At 38.8% G+C, this 15,963-nt stretch overlaps 1 protein-coding gene across 6 annotated transcripts in view; it reads right to left on the bottom strand.

Annotated features, from left to right (window-relative positions):
• Nucleotides 1-15,963, bottom strand: part of LOC111157319 (chromodomain helicase DNA binding protein 9) — a 146,646-nt gene that overhangs the window by 21,303 nt on the left and 109,380 nt on the right. For 3 of the 6 annotated variants that reach the window (XM_022518623.1, XM_022518626.1, XM_022518627.1), the window contains exons 24-31: nucleotides 14,782-14,885; nucleotides 14,169-14,286; nucleotides 13,320-13,377; nucleotides 10,358-10,400; nucleotides 8,950-9,169; nucleotides 5,545-5,747; nucleotides 1,860-2,768; nucleotides 680-843 (exon numbers count right to left, since the gene is read on the bottom strand). In XM_022518623.1, the coding sequence (XP_022374331.1) occupies nucleotides 680-843; nucleotides 1,860-2,768; nucleotides 5,545-5,747; nucleotides 8,950-9,169; nucleotides 10,358-10,400; nucleotides 13,320-13,377; nucleotides 14,169-14,286; nucleotides 14,782-14,885 (1,819 nt within the window). The remainder of the gene's footprint in view (nucleotides 1-679; nucleotides 844-1,859; nucleotides 2,769-5,544; nucleotides 5,748-8,949; nucleotides 9,170-10,357; nucleotides 10,401-13,319; nucleotides 13,378-14,168; nucleotides 14,287-14,781; nucleotides 14,886-15,963) is intronic. The other 3 variants (XM_022518624.1, XM_022518625.1, XM_022518628.1) reach the window with 1 other exon arrangement.

Below are 15,963 nucleotides of genomic sequence, written 5' to 3'. Positions count from 1 at the left end.
TAGCAACCAGGCCAGACCATTGGAGACGAAATGGCTCAGGGCCTTGATGGATTTAACCCTGGTACAACATACGTGCATTCGGTATGTATACATATTTGCACACCCATATCATAATTCTGTAAGAATTCAAGTACAAATTTTCACCGGAGTTCAAAAATGTTTATGATAGAGATAGTCTTCTGTTATTTTTATAACTATACAATACAGGTTCTTTGTAAAAATTCAAATGACTCAGAACTAGATGAGAGTAGAGTTCTCCTAAAGGTAAGTACTCTTGTTCTAGTCTAGCCACATACTGAAAGAATTGTATGAATCCAACCTGAACTTCTACCACTGAAAGCCTACGTACCTAAGTGAACTTTTTTCCCAAGTCACCAATGACTATGATAAATTTTTCTGAGGAGACTCAGCTCAAAGCACCTATTTCATAACTTGTACGTGAATCTAAGTGTTCATTATCTCGTATTCTAAACATTCTAAGGTTAGGCTGAGAAACACACACATTCAAGTACACCTATTTACTTGATGACAGCAGTTGATACTTTTGAAGCTAACACCAAAATGTGGCCCTCTGTTTTATGGTGACCTATCATTCCATATGAGAAGAGTTATCTACCATTAAAGCAACAAGAAAAATACTCAAAAAATGACCTCTTCCAGCAGGACAGTATTCATTTACCTTTGGCCAATATGAAGCTGCTAGCATGTATCCCCCTTGTAAGATGTAAGCGGATTCTGGCGTCCCATTGTTCATCTGGAAACTATCCTGGGTCTCGTCCTGGGTAGTGCTCAGTGACGCGACACTCTCCTCATCATAGGCTTTCACATGAGGGGTACCTTCTGCTAAGAACAATAATAACTGTTTCAAAAAGACTGCATAAAATAAGTTTATATATACTTTTCAAAACTTATATAAATATTCAGATATATTTGAAAAGGAAAAAGAAGTCAAAACAAATGGTAAAAAAAAAAAAAAGGAAAAAATTAACCTAAAATACAATTAAGTATTGTTTAAATCACCTAAAATACAATTAAGTATTCATTGTTTAAAAAATTAGCACACAAGCAAAATAAGGGCATTAAGGAGCTTGAGGAGAAAGGGTTAACAAAACATCCCTTTTTGCATGAAAATGTGACCTTCAGTAAACTCTGTAGGTCTGCTTGCTGGAGAGAGAGAAACTCCAGACTGATCAATTGTATTTGGACTGGGGACCATTTAAATACCTGATGGGTGTACTAACGTTCTCTAAGGAGGGGATTCCTACGATGGGGCATATCCTTGTGGCCACCCTGAGACTTACGTCTCTAGAGTTGTTACAAGGGACTCCGGGTCCTGCACCCCCTCAGTGTCAACTCATTTCCCTGCACATGAACTGTGGGCTGTGGCACGCACACTCAGGAGAGGGCCACCTGACACAACCCTGGGGGCGAGCTGTAGTACCTATGCCATACTGCTCTGAGTAGAGAACTGCCAAATGGGGCCTAGGATACTCTTGCTGGTCTGACTGCTTAACTTAAAAATCCTGGTGGCGGTTAGAGAACATAATCCCGATTTGTTCACTGATCAACTTGTTCAGAAAAAAAATGTAACGCTAAATTGAAAGTAATGACAAAGAAGTAAGATCAGTGTGTAAAATGACTAATTTCTGTTTGACTACCCCATTTTGCAATGCCTTGAACACTGAAGAGGGAGTGTGTACTAGTCATGCTAGTTTCCTTCTCACTCGTGCTTCTCTAGGCAAAGCCGGACATGCAACATTGCAGTCAACAGTTTTAAACAAGCTTAAGTTATCTGAACCAAACGCTTTTCATTTTCACTTGAAATGTCTTAAAATAGCAAAAGCACTTTATGCATATACCTCGCTTTTGGACTTCTTCTTCTTCACTGTCACTTTCTTCTGATGAAGATGAGGAGGAGGATGATGAGGAAGAGGATGAGGATGAGGATGAAGACGATGCTGAAGAACAAGAGGAGGATGAGGAAGAACTAGAGCCTGATCGAGAGTGGGAGCAAGAGGAGGAGGAAGACGAGGAAGAAGATGATCTGGAAGAACAGGATGATCTCTCAGAATCAGAGTCAGACTCAGAACTAGATTCGGATCCTCTTTTGTGGACTCGCTGTTTCTTAGAAGCTGGGTTTGGAGTGAGGGGTTCTGTTCTGGCTGCAACCATGCGTCTGTCTGTTTCACCTTTTCCACCAGATTTCTGGTCTCCAGTGGCCTGCGGTAAAACACCGTTCTTTGGACTTACAGGCTCAGACTTTATTAGTGTCCTGGTTTCCTCAGAAGACATAGATTCTTCTTCAGAAGACTGAGGCTCCTCTTTAAGATTTTCACTTTTAACTTTCATATCCTCTAGAATAATACCTTTAGCATCTAGGAGCCTAGGTAGAGAGGTAAGAGGAGAAGCAGAAAGTGCTACTTGATATTGCTGTAAAAGTGGGGTAGAAGTCCTCGAATGAGCCATCTTACTTTGACTGTAGTTCCTTTGAGCTGCCATAAAGGAGAGTTCAGGATCACGAAGAATGTGATAGTCTGTTCGGCTCACCCCGTGTTTAGCAGCTCCAATGAGCAAGTCCCTATCATGAGGGCCACATTCCCACCAGACTGGTAAGTCTGGATTTGGATGGCAAAGCTTCAAGCGTTCAAACAGTTGTGGGTGCCGAAGGGCCTGTTCCCGTACTTTCCTTAGAAGTTCAATACGGTACAAAGTCCTAGAAGCACGTTCTTCTGTGATTGGCTGGATAAAAATATTTGGATCCACCAATTCTATGTTAAAACGAAAACAAAAACATTAACCTCAAAAACACTTTGCTATGGAGTTAGAACAAATAATGCAACTTCTAAAATGTACCTCTACTCAGTATCATTGTGTAGTTTCCAGAATTTCTTTTTAATATTTTTAAACGAGGAAAAATAGAAATTTTAAAAACAAGTGCCCAAATCCATACATATAATATGTAACACTGGATCTTCTGAAAGTAAGTAAAACATAACATTTTTTAGAAGTATGTGAATATAAGAATTTAAGAAATCCCTTAGGAGCGGTCTTTACTAATCTGTGTCTTAATCAAAGAGAAAAAACACTTACCTGAACTCATTTATAAATACAAATGAAAACTGTTAAATCCTACCCCATAAACAAACCGAAGTCCACATATCCCTAGCTGCACCAAGTAACTCAGTGCATTAGAACTCACAGGAACACCAAAGGCTTTCTTAAAATTTGAGGGAAATGTAGGAACATCGTCAAATGCCATGTGAAGTAATGGCTTGAGCTGGTTCAGTTTCAACATTAGATCTTGTGCTCTTCCTTCTGATGGGGTTATATCTTTGTGGGTGGAGATACTGGCCATTTAGAAATATTCAAGAAAAGATAAGGGTTTGTTGAAATAATGCAGGGGTCACTAAAAGGAGCTCATACAATTTGAGCATCAAAATAATGAGAGTACTGGGTTATAACCTGTAGGACAAAATAAATACCCGAGTCCATTCTGCTATGAATAAGTAATTGAACAGCGGATGAAACGGAAGCAACAGTCCTTGCTTGCAGGAGAATTCCACAGTAAAAACTGTTACACACAAGGACCTACTCATGGATACTTAAGTCAATGGGTGAAAAATTTGAGGAGAAACAGGATTTGTGTGGTCTCAAAGTATCTCAAGATACCTTTTAACTGCAGGGGAAAAGGTAGTGATTTTACACTGGAGAAACGGCAAAAACTACTGTAACCGAGCGATCGAAGGAAACACCACCAGTGTTGGACATTCTGACATTCTGAACCCATGGTACTTTCTGAGAAGGACACACCACTTGTGTGTTGCAACCACATGAAAACATAAGACAAATCCAAATTGGGGGATTTGTGGCAAAATAACTGGTCAGTATTTTTCTAAGGTATCAGAGCCATGAAAGACAAGAAAAACTGAGGGTCTCTTTTAGACTATAGGAGGCTAAGGGAGAAGACCAACTAAACAGAATGTGGGATCCTGGAACAAAAAAGGACATCAGTGGACAAACTGGTAAGATCTGACCAGTTTTACAGTTTAGGTAATGCCATTGGACTAATGTTAATTTCTTGGTCTGATAATGATACTATAATTAGTCATGCAAGAGGCAAGGTTAGAGATACATGGAAACTTCTATAGGTTTTTGCAACTTTTCTGAAAGTCTAAAAGTAGTTCAAAATAAAAAGTTTAAAAAAAAAAAAGTAATGGAACAGGAAACAAGAGTGGGAGTATCCATTCTACTCCAAGGTTTGAGAGATGTATGGTGCCTGTAGGTGTACACATCTCATTGATAAGTAAGTGTGGCTATTTAAGAAAGAAAAGTAGTATTTTTTCCTTCAATTTATATTATGTTTTCAAACAATCACTAGACTGTTGGACATAAATACTTATTAAGTTGTTTGGATCTAATTATTCATTAAACAGAACTTTTGGCCTCAGGTGTTGCGAAAAATTAGAGATAGTGAGGGCTCTATGACCTGAGGAAGTTTGGAAAACTGATCTAAGTAAAACTTCACTTCCATTTCCAACAGGAAAATACTATGTTTTCAATCATTATTTAGTAATTAACTCTTCCTTTTTGTTTTAAAACTGGAGTCCAAAGTGGTTAATTTATTCACTGCATTTTGCAGTGTTGATGGGAATTAAAAAAATAAAAAAAGAAATGAGGGCCTCTTGGCAATCATAAATAATAGAATAAAACAATACTTTGCTTTATCTGTCTTTTTAAACCCATTGCTAGTCTTACGAAGATATCTAAGTAGACCAAACTCTCCTCTGAATCATCTGATATTTGGGTAATCAAGTAATGGGCTACTCTATTCAGCCAACCGACAGCAGATCTGTTAGGACGTAAAACTAAAACAAGCAAACAAACTCACGTGAAATTTACGTCCTTTTATTAGCCATTTATATTTTTACTATGAAATAGGAGTAGGAAGCCACTGGGTTTAGCAGTCAGAAATCATATTCAACAAAGAATGGAGACAGTGGCTTATAGCAGCATCATCAAGAGGAGTTGCTGACAGGATGAGTTATTTTTCTGGGCTTTGAAGACAATGAAATTCACCCCGGAACAGGGCCTTGGCTGAGTATCAGCCCATCTGATTAGTTCTTTTTTTTTTTAAGGCTCTGGGTGATTTTTTTCTCCCCCCTACTAAAACTCTTTAAAATGTTCTTTAAGCGGAGGCCTCATTCCTTACAAGATTATTCATGTAAATAAGCCCTCCAACATAGTTCCTAGCAGATGGACTAAAAACTACCGTATCATAACTACCTCCCCCGATCATCAGTCTAATACTGAATAAGCACTGGCCATTCCTCAAAACTAAGGGTATATATAACTTTATTCTTTTTAGATCTCATTTTAATAGCAGGATTTACAAACAGGGAGATCTTTGAACATAGTTTATTTACAATTCTGAAAAATTACTGATGTTCTGAATTAGTGCAGAAATAAACAAGTTGGAGATTTCTGAATTTTAGTACTTTTTGCTTCTTTGACCCAAACCAGGAAAGACAGAAATTTTATACCTACCTTCTTTGGAAGGAAGACGACAAACCCTCCGACACATAGACATGAACGCGTACAAATACTTCTCCAAGCTATCATCGGTTTTCTTATGCAGCCTAGCCATAGCTCTAAATTTTGTCCAATCAAATTGGCCTCTATCAGGGTCAAATACCACTCCAAATGTAGACACTACTCTATAAAAGTCAGCTTCTTCTCTTCTTGTCCATCTATTTTGAGTCAGATTAAAGAAAAAGTCACAGTGGTTACTAAAATATTTATTAATGCTGACTGTAATGACTATAATAAAATTAAAAACATTTCAAGTATCTAACACTTTAAAGGATTAAGTGCAGGATACTGTCTTGCATATACATTTAAAAATGCTAGTTGAGGGGTGCCCGGGTGGCTCAGTCAGTTAAGCATACGACTCTTAGATTAGGCTCAGGTCCTGATCCCATGGCTCATGGGATTGAGCCCCATGTTGGGCTCTTTGCTCCACAGAAGTCTCCTTGGGTAGTCTCTCCCTCTGCTCCTTCCCCTACTCGTGCGTTCACACTCTCTCTGTCTCTCAAATAAATAAATTGTTTAAAAAAAATGCTAGCTGACTCATCTATGCAACCATGCTTCTTTTCCTTCAGGTAATAACAGTTTTTTGCACATCTACTCTGTAAGAAAATATGCAGGGGATACAAGATTATGTAAGACACAATGACCCTACCTTTAGGGAAAAGATAAAACATTTCAAAGACATTTCTAGTATAAGGTAGTAGGTTATAGTTGTACGTGTTATAGAAACCAAGAATTTTAGGAGAGCATAGAAGACGGGAGGACCACTTCAGACTAGAGTGATGAAGAAAGCATCACAGAAGTAAGTGGCTTATAAGATGGAACAAAGCAAAGATGAGCTTGGGAATTCTAGGAAGAGCTCACAGTATAAGCAAAGCAGGAAGTAATCTGCATTTTGGGCGTATGATGAGCATTCCAGATTGACAAGGATATGGCTCCTATTGGGGACAGAAGGAGATAGAGTTGGGGTCAGATCATGAAACACTCCATATACTTGGCTAAAAACAGTCTCTGTTCAGCTTTAAGAGGGTAATATTATCCTCACACACCAAAGATCTCCAAACCCAGTCTAATTTATGGACACTTTTTCCTGGTTAAGTTATGGAATTGTGTGAACGAGAAAGAATGTATGACACCTTTGAAAAACATCAACAGGTTGTTTTCATCATAGGGCTACCTTAAGAAGATTAATGTAATACTGATGTAAAAAGAGCCTGGGAAACCAGTCAAATCGTAAGAAACTTGCATCTGGGGGGCAAAAGTAGGAACAGAATACAAAAGATGGATTAAAAGATTACACAGGACACACAGAAATGTGACACAGTGTCCACCATCAAAGAATTTATAACTTAGAAAGACAAGACATAGAAAGGCAAAGATCAATGTCCTTAACAACATTTCATATTAGTGTGACAATGTGTAGTTTACTTGGATAAGTGCTATCTGAGTGCAGGAAACAAGAATACTGTGAGCTGGACTGGTTGAGGAAAAAATTATTAGAAGAGATAGGATAGATATTGAGCTCTGAAGGAGAGGTTAGGTTTGGAGTAAGGAGTAGGAAAAAGGGTGTCCCAGGTGATAGGAACAATATCAGCTAGGTACTGAGTCAAGAATACATAGGACATTATGGCCGAGGGAACAGTACCGTATAGAATTAGAAATGCATGGCGACGCTGAAACTGAAGAGACTCTTAAACTAAAGCTTAAAAACAAACTTCATACCTGTAGTAAATAAGGAACCATGGACTATCATGACAAAGCTAGATTTTAGGAAGATTAATCCAGAACCCACCAGCCAAGGGAAAATGCATGTGGGAGGTTAAAGATGGCCATGAATTCCCTGCCACTCTTCCCACGCAATCTGTTTCCCTCTCCCTTTAATCTTGGTTGGCCCTGTGTCTTTTTTTGACCCACAGAATGTGGCACAAGTAACACTTTGTAACCCTGAGGCTAGGCCTTAAGAAATCCCAGTTTCTTCTGCCTTTGCCACTGGGAATGCTTCCTTATTCAAGCTCCCAGGGCCGACTGCCAGCCATGTGGGCGAGGCCACTTTCTCCGTCTGGCCCACCAACACCACGGGGAGCAGAAGAACCACCCGGTCAACCCACAGAATCCTGAGAAATAAACAACCCATGTTTAAGTCACCATTTTGGGGTGGCGGCTATTACGCAATTATAGATAACTGAAATAGTGTATTTGCTGAGGTGGTAGTATTTGAAGAAGATTATGTCTAGGGCATTTAAAAATCTTAAGTTTCAGACTAACTAAATTCTGGTTACAATGAATGTGTTGCAAATAATACAAAAGAAAAATGATGTATTTTCCAGAGAACATCCAAGGACCCAGGCTTAACATGGAGGCCAGGTTATTTCAGAACATTGTTATTCTTTTCAACATTCTCTATCCTTTTTGAGAAGTTAAAGCTTTTGGGAGGAAGAAGTGTGCCTGTCTTCTTAACAAGTTCTCTTGCAAAAAATGTCTACATTTGTTCCCCTTTGATATCAGTAGTTCCAAGGCTTCAGCCTCTGTATAAAGCATAAATGGACTTGTCTTTCATACATTCTTCTATTTCATAAATGTCATAATGTAAAAATAAGGTAGAATGAACTTTATTTCATGTAATTTAAATGTATGCTTTATTAATAATTTAATTCTTGAGTTTGCTTTGCAACTTCATTTTTTTTTTTGAAGATTTTATTTATTTATTTGACAGAGAGAGAGATAACAAGTAGGCAGAGAGGCAGGCAGAGAGAGAGAGAGGAGGAAGCAGGCTCCCTGCTGAGCAGAGAGCCCGATGTGGGGCTTGATCTCAGGACCCTGGGACCATGACCTGAGCCGAAGGCAGAGGCTTTAACCCACTGAGCCACCCAGGCGCCCCCCATTCATTTTTTTTTTTTAAAAGATATTATTTATTTATTTATTTGACAGACACAGAGAGAGCACAAGTAGACAGAGCAGCAAGCAGAGGGAGAGGGAGAAGCAGGCTTTCTGCTGAGCTGGGAGCCTGATGTGGGGCTCGATCCCAGGACCCTGGGATCATGACCTGAGCCGAAGGTAGCCGCTTAACTGACTGAGCCACCCAGGCGCCCCTGCAACTTCATTTTTTAAATAACTCCCTGTTCGTAAGCATGACAAAATAATGACTGAATATGAAGCATGGCCAGGAGCTATAAAATGCAATAATCTTTGACCCTATTTGTTGTATACATGTGTGTGCATGCATAAAACACTTTGCTTTGACCAACTTCTCTCCCTATATGTGTTTTTCACAAAATGAGATATTCACACTCTAACAGCCTTCTGAATGAATAACTATATTTATACAATTATACTAATACTAAAAATTTAGTGCTATTGTCTTACCTCTGCTGTCTTTCTATCTTGGCTGCCATTTTAGGATTGAGGGTGGCTTCTTCGTAAAGAGGCTGCATTACACTGGCAGGCACTGAGAAAGTAGGCTGTATCTGCTGGATTTGTCTGTTTTTATTAGTACGCTGATATGCAGTGATGAGACGCCTCAAACGAGTAGTTAAAGCTGACTGAGTCGGCCAATAAATTTTATCACCTTCCATCAGCTGACCATCTACATTTAAAGAAACTCATGTCAATAATAATTAAAAAAACCCAGCTGAAAACCAAAAACAACCCCGCCCCCGAAGACTAAATAGATACTGAAATGAAACTCATAAAAACAGCAAAATTCCCTTACTTAAAATCTTTTTCTTTCCACCTGAGTATTTGGGGAAAAACCCACACAAGCCAAACCTCTCATTATAAAAAAGTTTTCTTTTAACTACAGCTCTAAAAACATTACAACAAACTTGAAGAGCAGCTCAAAGTAAGTAAGTCACAGGGCACTAAAGAACCATATAGTATCTACTGAATATCCCTTACACAGGAAACACAACTCCTGCATTTCCAGGTCTGATACATTTCACTGGCTAGCAAATATTCAAATGCCTTACATTTAGACAAATTAAAGGTCAAATGAAATCCCTGAGAAGTTGAAAACTGTAAACTCTTAATTAAAGCCACCTTCTATATTAAATTTATCTCCATTTATGTGAGAATCAAAACAATTTTAAAGGTCATTAGTGAGGAACATATATTATAAAATATTCCCTATGACAATGCTATCAGTTTTAAGCTTTTATTCACATAATAAAGTAGAGGATCTAGCTCTCTATTTCCAGGGTATAATCTTATAATTACATATACCATAATTAAGTGGTAATCATTCATGCTAAGCAAATACTACTCCTTCCTTCCTAGTCAAACTATGAAAGGATGAGGCCCTATTCCACTTGGGTGTTAGCTGGGAGTGAGTGAGTGTACTCTGGCGACAGCCTGTTTCTAGCTTGATAATCAGAAGGAAGTAGAAGCAAGACCCTGTAAAGCAAGGCTATGCAAAAGAGGGGTGTAAGAAAGGCTGGTTCCTAATATGATTCCTAATATGGAACTAATAAGCTGTTGAATGGATTACTGAATCAACATGTTAATGATGAAATCTGATACATAAGTTTAATAATCACGCCATAAAATCATCAAAGCTTTGATTCCGTAAAAGCTCAGTGAGTCGTGGCATAAAGATCTGCAACTAAAAATACTGTTAAATTCCAAGTCAACTAGTGTGTCCCATAAAGATTATGATGGTCTTCAATAAAAATTTCATACACATCTAAAACATCATAGAAGCATAATAGTTTATCGATTTCATGGTATCCTGAGAATGCGAGTTTCCACTAAGTAAAAAGAGAGAAATGCAATTTACCTCCATCTGCTATAACAAGATCTCCTGGTGAAGACACATCATCCTTTTAAAAGAAAACAGAAATTTGTCATAGGGTGATTGGGTCACGATACATTAAAGACGCAAAGGGAACCAAGCTTCTTAATAGTAACAGAGAACTATTTGCAACAGAATTTTTAATGATGTATTTAGCGCAAAAAAAAAATAAAATAAAAAAAATTAATATATTGTTCTTAATCCCCACCCTTTTACACTTCTCTATTGCCTTGTACACTTCAGTCCACTTATTTTCCACTAAAACTTTCCCCTTCCATGATCATGCTTAGGCCAGGTGCTTTTCCTCCATCCTTCCTCTAATCGCAAATACACCCTAGGTTTTATTGATAACAGGTTTTTCATTTTTGTTTTTGTTCTATATACCAACTCTTGTAGCTTATTCATTCTTATATTTGATTATCAGACAACCTGCAAATCTTTTCTCTTTCAGCCTTAACAGTTTGCTTGTACTATATATCTTGTTTTTATCTGTCAAGAGAGCATCTCCAATCAGGTATTCCAACATTACTCTAAACACAGTCACTACTTGGAATAGTAGTTTTATTCCAATGACTACTATTTTTTGTCGTTTTAGAAAAGCCTGAAGTTAGAATTCTCATCATCCCTTTGTAAGTGGGTCTTTTTTTTCTGGTTGCTTTTAACATCTGCTCTTTGTTTGGAATTCTGTAATTTCACCAGGATGTTTTTTTGGAGTGGATTTAATTTTGTTAACCCTGTCAAGATTCACTTTATTTCTTGAATCTCAAGATTTGTGTCTCTAAGCCTGAAAACGTCTCAGCCGTTATCTCTCAGAGCAGGTCTTCTCCCTTAATCTCTCTGGTCTCTCCCTCTGGACTACCTATTAGACATGTGCCAGACATTATTATGCCATCCTCTTCGTCTCTAAAGAGTTTTTCATATTGATTTACTGCCTCCCATACCTTTTACTGGCTCTAAGAAAATGGATCTGGGCTCTTTAAATATTATTTTTTGCCAGCCAGTATGATGTTAAGCTTTCTCAGTTGTGGCAACAAGAGAGGCACGGCAGGAAGAAAAGGGTTTTACTTCTCTGGCTTGGGTGAACTCCTCCCTGGTTTAGCTCCCACAGCACAGAAGCCTCCCCAGGGAGCCTCCCCAGCGCCCACCTCTGCAGTTCCAGCAGCTTCTTTACATGCCTGCTGGCCAGCAGCTTTCCCTAGTAGCCTTGGCCTCAGTTGAGTTCCTTCTGTGAGACATTTCCCCAGGAAAAGCTCCCTTAGCAACCCTGGAGGGTGGATTTCCAGCAAGTTGTGCCGGCAGCGCATCCCAGTAACTGTTCTGCCATCCAACGAGGTGTAGCCATGCCCTCTCAAAAAAAAAAAAAAAAAAAAAAAAAAAAACCCAAAAAAACCACCACCAACAACAACAACAAAAAAACCAAAACAGCATCTCAGCCCTGCCAGGGACAGGGCTCTTCCTTGGCTGCTCTGACAGCCCTAAGCACAGTGGCTAGTCCTCATTTCAGTCCCCCTACTAGAGTCAATAATTCTTTACATTGAACTTTCCCTATTCAATGGACTATGTGGTTTCTCTCTCCTGACTGGGCTAAACTGAGCCGTCATGCTACATTATAGATCCTTTCCTCAAATCTGCTTTCTAAATCATTTCTTCTCTCAAGATCTGTGTCTAATCTGCTTCCCCAGCTCAATGTTTAACCTAGTTGTTGAGTTTTAATTTTCAATGACTGTATTTTCCACTTCCAATGTTACACAAAATCGTTTTTTCATATATCCCTCGACTTTTAAAGTCATATATCTTTCTTTTGTTCTTGGATCTTTAATGTCTTTAACCATTTAAAAATTTACTTATTTTCTATTTTAATAGCTCGCCATCAGAGGTTCTTAGAGGTCTAATCTTGGTTTTTGTTTGTTAACATTCACTCATGGTAGATTGTTCCTCATATTTAAATTTTTGGATTTTGACCTCATTTCATGGACGGCTTTTACCTTTAGGACTCAAGTATGGTCTACGCTGATGCTGTTTCTTCCACAATTCTTTTTCTTTTCGTTTCTACTAGATACCTCAGGGTTATTACTAGCCTGGGACCTTTTCTATAATTACATTTTGGTTCGAGAGTTCCTGGTCCACGCAAATGATGTAAAAGAATCAACTGTAAGCTCAAGAGAAAGCACGCCTATAGCTATGATTTCTCAGGGGAAACAATTTTTTCCCTAGCCAGTCCCTATCTGCAGGTAAAGTTCCTCGCTGTTGCCCTAGGCTGTTTGTCAGAGAGTACTGCTCTCTGGGGGTTCTCATTGTACGCAGGATCTCCATTCTCACTGCCACACACTGGCCCGAACCCTCTCTAGTCCTCATACAGGGATCGATATTGAAGCCCTTTGGCCACCAAGACCAGCACACCCTACCTGATAGTTACAGCACCGTCTAGTGCTTTCCTATGCTCTCGTATTATAGAATCCCTCATCCCTTTTCACATCCTTGCCCCATGCCACAGAGTATTTTCACCCAACTCAGCCTCTTCCTTTTGACTTTCTACAAGCAGAACACTCAGAACTATGCGTTAGCAGCTCAGAATTCCTCTAGGCTCTACCCTCTATTTTTAACCCTTTATGTAGGTCTAGTTTCTATCTGTTGCTGGGTACTTTCAGTGTCTACTTCTCCCTTGGTTTCCGGGTTTTGTCCCCGACCCTGTGTACTAGCTCCTAGTGGTGCAGCATGTGGGCAGGCTCCATTTCATGCACATGTCCACCTGGCCTCCCGTGTGTCTAGAAGGGAGATCAGGCATACTCTGAAGGACTGCTTGTGATGACTGTCAGCAGATCACTAACCTAGCTAACCTTCTGAAGAGCAGAATTGTGTATAAGGAAAAACATATGACGGAAGAACACACAAAGGAAACCATGGAGTAACCAGAAACGAGGACTTTAGAGCTGGATCCGAAGCATACCTCTATATCATCTTTAAAGAGAGCTGGGGCGGGTTTGTATTCTGGATCTTCCACATCCCTGTTAAAATACCAACAGATGCTACGATTATTGGACGGGACTTAAGATTTCTCCTGCAAGGACAAATGGGGTCTTGTTGGAAGGACTTTTTAGCATGTTTTCAGACTGAAATTTCTGTTCGTTAACTTGAGGACCCCAAGTCATAGCATGAAGACGTTATATGGCAAGTCAGAAGAAACCTGCTTCTAATGGACTCTTACTACCAAGCTCGCTTTTAAGTGTGGTAATGTTAACCTCAACCCAGTCCCCTACTTTTCCCTTTTGGTAAGAAAACAAAGATAGTAAAGACCTTACAACACTTACAATGAACATCCCATTTCTCTTCAATTGTAATATTCTTTGTCTTCTTCCCTCTAATGCCCTTAGAACTGTGTGGCTTTAACGGCCATGACTATTAAGAACAGAAAAATGAAGGACTCACCACAAGGATGGGTATGGGGCAGGTGGAGTCTTTTTCTTGATCACACCATTGGATAAACACTAACTTACTAGAGTTTCATTAAGTCTTAGATTATAAATTCCAATTCCCTTACTACTACTTTTTCTTTCTTTTTAGATTTTATTTATTCACTTGACAGAGAAAGACATGGCGAGAGAGGGAACACAAGCAGGGGGAGTGGGAGAGGAAGAAGCAGGACCCCAGGATCATGACCTGAGCCGAAGGCAGACACCTAACGACTGAGCCACCCAGGTGCCCCACTACTATATTATTTAAAGATACACATAAGCAACAGAACATACTGCTGTTGATAGAGATATACGGAGAAATCAAGCCCCCGAAGTGCACATACCCATCCATATAATCATTTGCCCTCTGTTCCGCAGCGACTGCTTTCTCATCAGGTTTTCCCACTCTTTCCAAGAAGCATAATGCTGGGTCTGCTCGGATGGTGTTATATTTTTCATAACCTGGAGGGATCACCAATTATCAAAGTAAAAATGATAAGAAAAAAGATGGATGAATATAAGCATTCCTCATATTTACAGTGGGTGATGCTCCTGGACTAAAGGGACCGTATATTAAAACAGTACAGGGTAAGGCAGGTTTTTTAGAAATTATCACCAAAAGATTACGTGGTCTGGCATAGGTATTTTTAAAAGTTTAGACTGAATTTATAGTTAAAATGAAAAAGAGGAAAACTGATCATACACAATACACTCACATAAGAACTCTTCCTGAGGGGAAGTTAGTGAGACTTCTGTCTAGGAGGGGCAGGTCATGTAGGCCACCCCCTTCTGTGAATAAGTGTGGGGACTGACAGACAAAATTTGGTTGTGTGTGCTTTACACGGTATGTATAATAACATCAGTGTTACTGGAATGATGCTATAGGTGGAAATCGTGAAACTCAGAGAATTACATTATACACAGAAGACAACTCTACCTACCTTCCTTCTCACTTACCATGTTTAAAGACTCCAATAAGAAGTGACTTATCAGCATCAAAATCCCACCATTCAGCAGGAACTTCTGAGTGGTCTGGTTCTGGGACCCAAACATCAATGTCACTTAAAAAAAAAAAAATCACAATACGTGGCACTTATTACAAACAAGTCAAAGAGGAGGCAAACTTTACCTGGCCTGTAAAAAGCATTATGGCTTTTAAGAAAAAGACATTATGATTTTATTTCATTGATTTTTTTTTGTTATTTTCCACCATTACCACCAGTTAAAATTACAAAATTGTACAAGATCAACACAGTTACTAAAAAAATGAATTAATATCCTTAACCTCAACAGAAAACATTTTTCAACAGGTTTACTTTAACTCTTAAGGAATCACACTCTTTCCACTGATTTCCTTTATACATAAAGAAATATTTTATGGGAGAGTACAGTCTTATGTCAGCAAACAGCTTGACAAAAATCAGCTGGTTCAAATATTTCATTTTGTATATGAGGAGACTGGGGCCCTAGATGGGCAAATTAATTGCTTTAGGCTGCAAAACAAGTCCTATGTTTTCTAGACTGCTACTAGTAAGAAAATTCCACTGACAAATTAAACATTGCTTACAAGCGGAGGAAAATGGCAAGTTTTGGATTCATAATTTGACTAAAACACTCAAAGTCCTATTTTTATGCTATATATAAATATCATGCCTAAAAATGACAATATGATAAAGTACTAGAACTATAATAAATCCATAATACTTTGGTAATTTGGCTGTTTTCATGAGCATTAAACAACCACTAAAGTGCACTTACAATTCTGCAAACATAACTTCCTTTGCTTATCATTTGAAATTATTATTTTCCCAGGAACCTTTTATAACAACACATACAACACCACTAAAAATGAAAATATGCCATGCAGAGGACTCAAATGTTTACTTTTGTACATAGTGATTCACGTTATTGTCTCCCTTAGCCTACCTAGCATATATAGCTAACATCTGACAATAATTAGCAAGTGGGTATCATTTTTACACACACACACACACACACACACACACACACACCCCATTCTTATATTTTATCCAACAAAGAAGGCAGAGGGGCACCTAGGTGGGTCAGTCAGTTAAGCATCTGACTCTTGATTTTGGCTCCGGTTATGATCTCAGGGTCGTGGGATCAAGTCCCACGTGG

The sequence above is a fragment of the Enhydra lutris genome, unplaced genomic scaffold, assembly GCF_002288905.1.
Source record: "Enhydra lutris kenyoni isolate GAN:26980312 unplaced genomic scaffold, ASM228890v2 scaffoldscaffold54, whole genome shotgun sequence".
In the NCBI taxonomy this organism is placed as follows: domain Eukaryota; kingdom Metazoa; phylum Chordata; class Mammalia; order Carnivora; family Mustelidae; genus Enhydra; species Enhydra lutris.
Note: the sequence above shows the minus strand (reverse complement) of the source record. Positions and strands in the feature narration are given on the sequence as shown.